The 12,630-nt window shown below is 41.4% G+C and overlaps 1 protein-coding gene across 1 annotated transcript; it reads right to left on the minus strand.

Annotated features, from left to right (window-relative positions):
• Positions 1–9,459: 9,459 nt before the first annotated feature.
• On the minus strand, positions 9,460–12,273 carry LOC108890014 (proline-rich protein 18). The gene has a single exon (XM_018686752.2). It carries the CDS (start codon positions 11,520–11,522, stop codon positions 10,755–10,757), a length of 768 nt encoding a protein of 255 aa, XP_018542268.1. The 5' UTR covers positions 11,523–12,273; the 3' UTR covers positions 9,460–10,754.
• Positions 12,274–12,630: the final 357 nt, after the last annotated feature.

A 12,630-nucleotide genomic window follows, 5' to 3' on the forward strand; every position in this document is an offset into this window, starting at 1 on the left:
GTAGGGTTGCAAACGTGGGGACTTTCATCTATGGGTGACACATATTACATTCATTTATCATTTCCTTGTCCATTAATCATTTAGTAATTTAAAAACAGACTTTCCCGGCCTTGTGTATGAGCTGAGATAACCGTGGTGTAAAAGTCAGAGGTGTCATAGCCAGTGTTATTTCCCACAGTCCTAGTGTCCCATTTGGCGCCTTTCTCTTCCTCCAACACCCCACCCAGCGCTAACTGTCACACTTAGCCACTTCCTGATGCGAGACTGCAGCACTGTGAATTAATGTTATAGTACTATCCCAGCCCATTCCCCCTAAACTCAAAGGATAAAATGCAGGTGCAAGTCAAATAAACACGTTAAGACTGCATTTACTGACTTCTTTTTAAAGCTTAAATGCATGTTTTAACTCATTCACTTTCCGCTAACCATTTTTATAACATGCTGTGTGCTGGATTTTTGCACTTGCTAAAATTTTGCTGTTAATGAAAAAAATCTTCTGTACTTGTATATGTAGTTTGACATTGTTGCATGATAACGTAGTTGAGAGTAGAGATTGATTCAATCTCATCTACTCAACAACAGAACAGATTTTGCTATAACAGATATGTGTATGCTTTCATTGATTTACCTTAAACAAAAACATTTTGAGTCTCTACTAACTGATTTTCATAATGAAATAAATGGAAGCCATGTAGCAACCAAGTTGTGAAAATACACTGAAATATCTAGAGCACTATGGAAAACAGTTGACAGTCAGAAACTACATAATTTGTTGTAAATGGGATAAAAGACGTAAACACACTGGCATTATTTTTTGTTCATTCATCTTGATCTTTCCAACATTTTCTACTTTAAATTTATTCTTTTGGTGATTAAGTGATGAGGCAGCCTGTCTCAGGACAATTAAACTGTCAGACATGATCAAAAACTAAACAAATTCTAACATTAAAAGCAAAATGCCTTAATTAACATATTACAAGCTTAGGGGATATACATTGTTAGGAAAATATGGTGGCTGTGGTCCCCTAACTTCACCAGTTCCCACACATACGTAAGCACTATAGGTGCCTGACAAACACTCTGAGCCTGAACCTTGGATTGGCACACCGAGGATGTCAACAGGGGTGACAGGCCTCTCCGGCAGCGTTGCATCTGTGATCAACGCAAAGCTGCGGTGAGCAATACTTTGACCAGCCTTGTCTGACCACTGTTTGCCTTCACCCTGCTCTCCCTCCACCCAGGCTCATCCTCTGTTTGCTCAAGCCCAATTTGACACAGAGGTGAGAGAAAAATGAGTCCTGCATGCTCATCCATATATGCTCATCTCAGCACCTGAGCATAACCTCTTCTCAAATGTTCTTACTTTTTTCTCTTTTTCTCTTTACTAGCCTCTCTCTCCTGAGCTCTGCTATCACTACATACACTGCTGTGTATGCCTCTATCACCTCTTGATAATCTTTTCCTGACTAAAATCTTCAGACTTTCATAATTTAATCAATAATGTTTAACAAGTCTTCTGTTCTCTCTTGGGGCAATAAGCAAGGTGACCTTTTTCCTTGACACAGGCTACAATTTTAGTTGCCTATGAGGAATTGTTCTATATTTTATTACACATCATTATCTCTAATGTAGAAACATCAATTTCTAGTTTTACAGGGGGTTATGTGTTATGCTATGAGTATTTTCTCTCAGTGTGCCGATGCTGCACATTCTGTGAAAACACCCCATAAAACTACAAATTGTTGTTTTAACTCTCTGAGTTTTGTATGTATTAAACAAACAAGATATGACATGTCAGTGAGCTTTAAAGGTCTTGATCTGTACCTTTGGATACAGCCTGGCGACCTTCCTCCTGTTTCCTCTTGCTTCTAGTCTTTAGGCTATGCTAAGCAAACCAGTTGCTGGTGGCAGCTTCATATTCACTGCACAGAGATGAGAGTGGTACCAATCTTCTCATCTAGCTCTTGGCAAGAAAACAAATAAGTGTATTTCCCAAAATTTTGAACTATTCCTTTAATATTTTGCTTGTTAAATGTATTATGTTACCTTGACATGGCAGTGGGAAACTGAGGAACTGAAATGAAAGCTAAGCTTGACACAAAAACAATAATATGAATCCCTCATAGATTTCACTGCTGACTTCTTTCCATCAGGGTGGGTTTATTCATGTAGGTTTGAAGAGGCAGTTTGGGTGATCACAGCTCCAGGTGTATTTGCTTCTTACTGCCCTTGTTAAGTGGGATTACTGCCCTGGTTTTGACACTAACCTTGGGAAACATTTGCTCAATTGCATCCTTCTCCTGGCTGCCACTGAGGATCTGCTTCGTCAAACTCTCCCCTGAACCAGACCCTTGCTCTAATAACCTAAACACACACACACACACACACACATTTGAAATGAGTCAGTTTTTAAAGCTGGAAGAAGAAAAGGAAATCATACTATAACCAAATGGATAACGATTAAAGAAAATGTTGTCAGTCCTTCACAAATGTGTAAAAACATCTTCATCAGCATGCTTGCTGCTGTGATGTGTGACCTGCACACAAAATGTCGGGTTGTTAATATATTCCTAATGGTGTGCTACTTCTCAAGGGTAGCCATAGTGCGGTGCTGCTCACACCCGATAACACTGCGCACTCGGGTGACAACACACTTTGTCTGCTGGGTGCAAACTGGCTCCAGGGAGGACTCCTTAGCAAGGCAGCGTTTACTCACAGGACAGTGCAGCAGGTAACAGATCTATACAAACCCCAGGAGCTGCACAGGATGCAGGTGGAGGAATGAGGATGTGGAGCTGTGCACTCATATATGTATGATATTAGTGCTGACATGTTGACAGATAACACTGTAGAAGCTTAAATATGAAAAACTCCTGTAACTTATTAACATGGTTGCCTAGCAGGATCCTACAACATAAGAAGCAGCTGGACAAGCCCTGTCTTATGTACATTTTCCACTCATTGAGGTCAATTTATAGTAATAGACATGGTATGTTCTGATCTGTACAACATACTTGTGAAATTCAACATGTTGAAGAGACCATGACCAGATGGCCACAAAGATAGAAAATTACTGCCTCAACTGTCTAATAAATCATAGCAGCTAATAATAAATATATAAATAGCCACAAAGCAGGACAGATTAGACAAATTGGCTCATTACTTTAAAAAAATAACCAGGGACTTTGGACTCCATATTTTTGGCTTCAGCTCTAATTGCTTTTATTTTGGGTATTTCTCATGGATGTGGGGAATGTGCCTATGGCACAGGCAGGTGGGGGAGCGCGGGTGGTGGTGGGGGGCTGCTGTCTCGCCATGTTTGTCTGTGGAGTGGTGAGATTTCACACTGATGGAAGACTTGTCAGCGCAGGCCTTCACTTGCCTTCTTACCAAGCTCCTAATGTCCCCAAGCCAATGTGCTGTTTCATGGTGGCAGCCTCGTACTAACATCATACAACTAAACAGGGTTCAGCCCTAATTAACAATATAACACTGTTCTGTTATACATTCACAACATGTAAACACAAAGGACGGGGGGGGGTACAAACAGGTGCAAACATTTAAGGTGGATCAGAAAAACATTCCTCTGAGATTTTTTTTACATTAAAAGCAAGAACAGTGGTATAGAATGACTTGTGAAATTTGTATTTGAAACTTTAAAGAGCTTTGGTTAATTGCCTGTTGTTGTGTTAGAATATAAAGACAAAATGGCAGGAAGCCGTCACAACTAGGAAAAAAGAGTTGGGAGAATACATATATGACTAATGATGAGTGGAACCACAATAAAACTCAAAGTCTAACAGGCTCTCAGATTATCTCTGCTACTTTTGGTGAATGGAGACCTGTTTGCTTGGAAGCCCATAAAGCTCTAAAAGAGAAGAAACTCTCCAAACATTTCAACATCTGCTCGCAGTGCTGGCATGAAGTGACACCACTGGCCCAATTGCTATATCTCTTTTGTAGGGGACATAATTACGACATTTTCCCCTGGATGATGTTTGCAAGAGTCAGAGTGGCTGTCCAAGGAGGTGAGTCTCCACAACAGAGGGTCAGGTTGTGTTTGGTCATCTCACTTCTACGTGAGTAATCAGCTCTGTCCTGCAGGAGGGTCCCTGCTAAACAAGCCTCCAGTGGAGTCTGTGTTTGCTCTCGAAGGCAGCACAAACAAAGATCCAGAGTACTGTCAGTTTTAGAAGCAGAGGCCTCTGCAGCTGAGTACTGTCTCTCTGTCAGCTCACCACTGATCCCAGCTCTATCTTTGAAACATAAAACCCCAGACATACTGTAGATCCTCAGATATCATAGTGAATATACCATAAGCCTTTAACTTAATCTGAGAAACTGACACAAGAACATTTAGGGTGCTCTACACCATGAACTTGGTTTTATATGATCAAAAGAGCAGAGATGATGATTAAATATGTTTGATGGGAGTTTTGGCTAAATTATTCCATAGACATACTTACAGAAAATGTGATACATGTTAATGGTGGTCAATACTTAATCTGTTTAGTCACAACCTGGAACAGCAAACGTCATCCTCATGTCCTCTTTCTTCAGCAGTGCAGGGATGTTTTTTTCTCGTACTGAGATGTCAAATCAGCTGCAGACCTGCTTTCCAGCACTGTTAACATCACATCAACATATGTACATAGTCACATGTACTATTTTTCCATATACTGTAGATTTAAGAAGAAGAAAGCTTGTTCTATTGCGTATGAATCTGAAACTTAACTCTTTTTGTGACATCCTGCAGACTTCTCTGTAGCTGTGATGGGTGACCATTATACTTAATGCACCTATAAAAGTCCTCCAAGTCGTGGTGGGTTTTCAGATGTCCACATTCAGATAACTGTTTCTGGAGGTCAAAGATCTAGAAAATAGATACAGTGACAGTAGACTTGATAAATGTCATAGTGAAGGATGAAACATAAATCAAAAGTAAGGTGTCACATTCTTTGGGTGCAGTCATACTTTCAGACCTACCAGGTAATAACTGGTTTTGGGGATGGACTTCAGGTATGAGTCATTGTGCTGCAGCTTGGAGAAGGACAACTTCTTTTGTTTCTGAGTAAAGAAGAAAGAGAAGGAGGCAGACTGACAGTTAGAGACGGGAAATGTGGGAGTAGAAATTTAAAGTGAGCCTCCCTTTTTCAGGGGCTGGGAAACAGAGCACACAGAACAAATGAGAAGTAAACATGCAGCCACAGGAAGCCATTAAACTGCAGCAAGGACCAATTAAGCCCCAGCAGGTGTTCTTGCCTTTGCCTGCTTTGGTCCTGCCTCCCTTCCATGTCTGTGACAGAGCCTCTCGATCTGAGTTGAGGAAACAACGGTAGTTTCATTTGCTCAGCAATTTGAAGCACGGGATTCCTAAAAGAGGGCCCCTAAAGTCTTTTATTGTGCTCTCTTTATCCACCCACCCCTCCACCCCAAGTGCAAGTCATTAGAGAGGACAATTACATCCTCCCTGAAGAAGCTGGGCTTTTACAGGAGGGGAAGATAAGACAGGATCTCTCTCATGTTAGACCCCCTCTATGCAGGCGCTCTCTGAAGCTTATTGCTCTTTTCACACCCAGTCAGAACAGAGACACGACAGTCAAAATCAAAGTCAACCACAGCAGCAACAGTGGAAGGAGAATTATACACACGAACAGAAACATTATTTTAAGTATCTTTATGGCTTCACAAATATAGAGAGAAAATTGCCCACTGTTAAAAAAAGAAGTTGTTGAATCGTAGTTGGTCATTTTTGTACATTAAAATTCCAAGTTCAAATTGAATTGATGAAATTGAGACAGCAAAATTTGTGAAAAAAAAAAAAAAAATTAAAAATCGACCATCTGTGAGATCTCTGTCCTTTGTGATCATGTTCTGCTGGTCACACGATCCAAGAAAGATGTCCACACAAGTGACTGGAAGCAGTAAGTTAATGTTTGACTAAAGCAGGTTCATAAAATGCAACTGAGGTCACATTCATCAACTGTGTTTGCCTACACTGCCCACACTATACAGGACATAAAGACTGGCAGGGTTAAGCTCTGTAATCATGCTAATGAAATGCATGTCACTTCAGGAGTAAAAGGGAAAGTAAAGGTGTTGTAGCCAAAACAAAGACGCTTTGATTCACGGGGTTGTGAATTTGAGCACAGACAAAGTGTAGTGCAGTGACAAATCCACTGTCATAGTTTACTTCTAAAATGTTCCCACTGTAATGTAATGCAAATTCAATACTGACGGTATGTATGACCTTGTTACATCTAACACTGCTGCAACATGAAGAGAAGCCCCCTGGTGTCTTTTAAAGGGGCCCTGTGTCGAAAACTAGTCTTAAGACCTTCATTATTGCAGTTTATATTGTGCTCATATTTCTAAATAAACCTTTATAATGAAATTACCAAAAACTTTTAATTTAAACACCAGTTAGTATAATCTCACATGACACAAAGCAGATTTTTATACTGATGGTGTCATAACTCTCTGCAGGCAACTAATAGAAATAATAAACTGGAAAAATTATATTACAACAAAAAAAAGCTTTCATTTGAAAGCATTAAATGTGAATGTCAAGCATTTCCAACATTAAGATGTAATGATTTACCTGTTTAGTTTTGTTCTCTGACTTTGCCCTGACTGTCTCTTCCCTCTGCTGCAGCAGTAATCTTTGGGAGTGGACCTTGTCTTTGAGCAGAGCAGCGTAGCGGCGATAGAGAGCATCTCTGAGATGGTGCATGTTCCTGTAGGTCTCTAGATGGCGCTGGAGGATAAACAAAGAAAATGAAGGACGCCAACTGAAGGGAAACGTGTTTAGGAAGCATCACCAGAGTGTGGAGGAAGAGAGCTGTATGTCATTATTGACTATAGATGGAGAATGTGATGAAATTATTGATTACTGTGAGGCACTGATCAAAAAACACTTTTCTCTCGCTGTGCCTTCTCTGCGATGACTGGCTGCAGAATATGTGTCTCAGTGATAATAAGTGTCAACATCATAGCATGGGTGCAATATTTATAAACCTGCTCCAGCTGAGCCTGATGCCGGGCCTTGGCCTCTTGGTCTGGGTCTGGGCTGCTGTCTTGCATCATCCTCCTCCAGGGCTCAACTTTATCCCCTGCCTATCAACAGTATAAAAAACACTATTTAGATGCTGTGGGAGTGAATCCGTCAGCTTGCTTGAAGATTAAAAAAAGAATGCATTTTTGGTAATCCCTCTCGTCTGCCAAGAGCATCCTCCCACACAACAGCCTGACACTGTGTTCCTGCAATGCCCAGCCAAAAGAAGACATACACAGAAGGAATATGCCCACCTCCCCTCCTACAAATCCTTCACCTTTTTAAGGTTATGATCACCCCTAAGCCCATATTGGGCAACAGTGTCTTTAATCTTTAATTAGTGCGTTCAATCCTGATGAAGAATAATACTCAACAGATGTTGCAGAGGGAACTTTTAGGGACAGATTTCACTTCTACATCTTGTAGCAAATGTTGACTTGTCCCAAAGACCACTGAAAGTATAAAGAGAAAATATAAGATGAAAAGGAATGCAAAATGAGTATGATGTTACAAAGGAAATGTAATGTTAATGGGAGTAACAGCGTGCATGCCAAAGCAGATTAACTACACAGAAAAACATGGAGCTCTGTGCTTCCTTTTATATCCCTCAAATGAGGAATAAAACATGCTTGAGCTTTTATGGGAGGATGGTACTCTCTAATCTAAGTCTTGTCTCTGAGGTCAGCCTGTCCCTGGGAAATGTCTTTCTTAACAGGCTGCTGCTGAATGACCACATTACTAAAGTTTATGGGCTGAGTCTGTTCAGGAAGTGTCTGTTTTGTCTTTTCTCACAAAAGCAGGCTGGAGACACAGGATTTATCAGTTCCGTTGCCACAGTAATACTGTCGCAGCAAAGTGAAGGGACCTGCAGTTCTTTGCTCTCACTGCTGTGTGCAAAGTGTCAGTGACGGGCCGAAGGCAGCATCCATCTGTGCTCCCTGCCACTACAAATCAGTGAGGGATAATGCAGCTGTCCTGCTGTACCACGTCACTCCTCTAGACAGTGATCATGACTCTGCAGTGAGGTGGACAGAAGCCTGCAGCCATTTCCCTTTTTATTCTTATCCAAAAAGAGAAGATTATGGGAATGTCTGATTAGAGGCTCAGACATAAAAGACATTAGATGCTGTGGGTGTAAACAGAAACAGTTTGTGGCAGAGGATGAAAACACAGAGCTGTTAACAACTCCAAATAATAAAGACCTTGAGGGGTACTTTAGAAAAAGTGTTTCCACTTGTAACCAAGCCGACCGTCTCAATTGTTGGCAGTTCCCGCTTGTTCAAATTCTACTTTTCATACTGAATACAAGTATTTGAGCTACTTTAGACATAATAACACAGTTCTCACCCCCAGGACAGTCATGAATAGCTCGGCTTCAGGCCTAAATCAGACAGCAATGAATACCAGAGGGAGGCACATAAACAAGGCCACAATTGAAATGACACAATAGACGAGGATTACACAACTTTCAGTCACCGAGCCAGTAGATAATATCATCACAGGAGAACCGTGGAGAGTCGAATGGGTCTTGGTACAAACTGTGCTGGCTCAGCCATGATCTCAGTCTGCCACGTGACAATAAAACTACTCTGTGACACTGAATGGGGACATCTATTCAGGACAAGATGCTGTACGCTAGCAACTTGTTTGTTTACTCAAATGTAATGGCATGTACTGCCCCACAACATTTACTAAGATGTACTAGGACATGTATTTGACACCTGATTTATTACCCTGTGTTGATCTGTTCCTGAATAAAGTGTTATTTAACAGGACAGTGCACCAAAATGTGAAACAGCTCTCCCATTGATAAATGGGTTATTTAGAATACAGTTCTCATACCAACAGGTAATACAGATGAATCCAAAATAGAGGGCAGGGTGCTTGACTGATGAAAGTCTGAAGAGCTCATGGCAAATCTATTATCAAAGCCTTTATTACAATGATAAAAAATTATAATTAATTATAAGAAAGCAGGCACCTCTCACTGAAAGAAAATAATCTAAGAATCCACAGCGCTGATGTGAAAATAATATCAGGCGACAGTGTTACTTGAGGATTTGAATATAAGTCATCTTTTAAAAATAGCTTACCAGTTGCTGGCCTGTGAGTTTTTCAAATGCACTCTACTGTTTTTAATGTTACACTCCTATGTCCAAGTTGTGATTGAGCTTTTAGACTGAACCACACAGAGAAAAACTCTGGTTACCAAGTTACAGAGAACAATACAAAGAGTTAAAGTACATTGCAGGGAACCTTCTCAACACTCTACACACATTACTATGTTTGTGACTCTGCATGAAGATTTATTTGTGTTTAAGGTTTGTGACTGGTTTAATGATCACTGGAATAAAATGAAGGCAGCTGAAGTGAAGCAACAAAGAGGCCAAACGAGTCTTTACAGCTCAGTTTCTCTATGTTTGGTTTATTGTATTCTGCTGAAAATAGTCAATTACTGGTTTGTTTCTAAGCCTGCAACTGGTCCAGTGCTTACTCCCTGAGTTGTGCATGAAGTTCATGGCTTACAGATTAAAAATATGTCCCTCTGTAGCTCAGTGAGTGGCCACCACATGAGTCTGGAAATGTCAGGATTAAGCTCTTAGTTCAAGGTGGGAATACCTTTGCTGCAAATCACAGAGTTCTGGCACTTTGGGTGAAGGCATGGGCCAGACTTTGGTACCAATGCTATTTCTCTCTTGTAGCTGCATGCATGGCTTTGTTTGATATGACAAAAGAAAAGCAGACTGGCGGCAGTTTCCTGAAGGGATCACACACCTGGGCCCTACAGTACACTGATCAACCCTGCTTAACAGGAAATCTAAGAAGCTTAGAACACTAATGCCCAAATGGCCTCAGGTAGCTACAGTGGCAACAAAGAGCCTTTAAAATACTGTCTGGGAAGTGACCAGAAGTGTAAAAGAAATCTAAATGCAAATCAGCATTATGTAACCGACTTATTTGAGAGGCACAACACAAATCATCAAAGATTTAAAAGCGTCAGGGACAACTGTATAATTAAAAAAACATTTTACTTCAAATGGCGTTTGACAGTACAAATATTTAGTAAATATTAAATACTGTACATCGCTGATAAATCCCTACAAAGGATATAACCCTCTTATTAGAGGAAAAATAAACAGTCCAGTTTGGTTTCAGCAGCAGGCGCATGTAAAGCCCTGTTGTTGACAGCTTATTGTTCCGCAACACAAAGGAACGGTTTCACCTCCCATTACACAAACCCCTCTGCCAATCCACTGGCGCCCCGCTGAAAACAAAAACCATGTGCAAAGGACAAGAATATTAAGGTATTAAATTCAACAAAACATCGAACAGGCATTAAACTCGCAAAGCAACGTCCCCGTGAACCAGAAGGAGCACTGCTGAGCCAGGTTGCAAATAAGCTTTAAAATCTGATTTTTGTTAAGTGAATGTCATATTTCCTCTTATCCCAATGCAATTCACCCATCTATTTCTATGTTCATGAATTAATGTCATTTTTTAATCTATTTTAGGAAATAATTAAGACAAATTGACATTCCTTTGGAGACAACTGGACAATGTCTCATCATTTACAAAGGCTCAGTTTTACAAGACTCATATTTATGATGCCACTGCAGCAGGCCTACATGGGTGCACACAATTCGCGAGTCCATCATCTCTTCGTTGTAAAAGTTTCAAAAATGAAAGATCAAGTCAGGTGTCAGCAACCTTTAAGGTGCGGGAGTGCAGAAAGTTTGTCGACTTTTCCCAAAGCAGCGGCGTTTTCGACCCCTTTCAGCCACTCTTTACATTTCCTCACAACAGTCTCATCCACATCTCCATCCTCTTCTTCATACTCCACATCATCGTACTTGTACTGATCGTTCAACAGAGATATCTTAACTATGGCGGTGATGTCCTGCTCGGCGCTCTCCACTTTGGCGACGGGAGCGCAGCCCTTGGACCCTCCGTGCGTCTTTTTGGACGGAAAAACTCGCCGGTGGCGAAAGTCCGCGGAGGCGCAACACTTCTGCTGCTTTGCCATCATCTGTTTTTCTAGATTGCGTTTTTGGATGACGAGAATGGCTTCAGGGGTGAGACTGAGGGTAAACTGGATCTCCTTCTTCCCATCGTCTTTTCCGTGGAGCTGTCTGGTGGAGTCCATTGAGCTGGAGCGCCTGACTCCTTCGGATGAGTCCTGAGGTTTGGGCACCGTCAGCCAGGAGCACTTTCCCTGAGTCTCCTGACCGGCACCCGGCTTCTGAGATGGGCTTTTACTCTTCTCTTGCTGAGCTTTTCGCCCCAAATTCCTTAAATTCGCGGAGGTCCAAGAAGTGGACTGTTTCTCCTTTTCGGACCCTCCTTTCTCTGCGCCGGATTTGCTGGTGAGCTCAGTCTGAGGAGGCACTCCGTTGGCTTTCTTCTTCCCGAATAGTTCCCTGCCAGGAGAGGAGATCCGTGGATGGAGGCTGATGGGCGGAAAAGGCATTTTTGTGTGTCTGGAAGTGATCAGGATATGAAAACGTGCAAGTATTCAAAGTGCAGATGAGGAAGCCCTGCGCAAAACGACGAGCGGCGCTCTGTGGGCATTATATCCAACAGCGAGGTGGAGGGAGGCTGTAGTGCACCTGTTGTCCACACTGACTAGGAGTTCAACTGGTGCACGCACTCACGGCCCGGCTGCTTTATGGTCGCGGTGGCAGGAAGGCGTGGTCAGGAGACGCACCAAACAAAGCCAAGAAAAAACGGCGGTGATGTCATTTCATAATTTCCAATAACTTCCTTAAGCGATGAGCCACATCCACCTCATGTTCCCCTCATCTTTTCCTCACAGCGCCACTCTGCTGTTTTCCCGTCACTGGACTAGTTCACATACTCATGCACACAAATGTGTTTAATGGATCAGCCTGAAATTGTCTTTTAAGAATTGTGGTCCAGTGAGTGGATGAATCTGGTTAAGTGACTCGTTTTGGCCTATTTCTCAAGAAATAGATATTTTAAACGAATGTCATCTGCTTCAATTCCATTTTACACGGTTAGGGTCATAAACATACTCTATGGTCCTCTGTCTGTCCTTGAACAAAACATGTCACTAGCACAAGGACATTCAGTTTGTTTTTACCCTTTAAGTCAGTCAATATAGTCTCAAATGTCAATAAACTGATGTGTATAGATGGTCCATTGTTGTTCTTTCAGCCATGTAGCCTATGAAAGACATCTATGGTGGATGTACACATAGCATATGATATTGATTTCTCTTCCTTTCTGCTGTTATCTGCGCTTTCAGCTAGACAGTGATTTTGTTTCCCTCAGTGTAGGGTAAGAGGAAATCAATATTTCACTCCAAATGTATAGTTATTAGACTGCATTTGATTCTACCTGAGGATACTCATATTTTACGATTTATAAAAAGATTTTGCCAGTGAGTCATTCAGCTGATACTTTGTTGCCCTTATGATTACCATACCAATACATGAGTTTAATTTACTATATTAAAATATACTTACCTATGACAACACAGAGCGAGTTATTTTGCATCTGTACGAGATGAGCTGGATCTTGAAGCTCAATGGGACACAGTTGTTTAATTTCAGTGG

This window comes from Lates calcarifer, unplaced genomic scaffold (genome assembly GCF_001640805.2).
Source record: "Lates calcarifer isolate ASB-BC8 unplaced genomic scaffold, TLL_Latcal_v3 _unitig_1669_quiver_1603, whole genome shotgun sequence".
Taxonomy (NCBI): domain Eukaryota; kingdom Metazoa; phylum Chordata; class Actinopteri; family Centropomidae; genus Lates; species Lates calcarifer.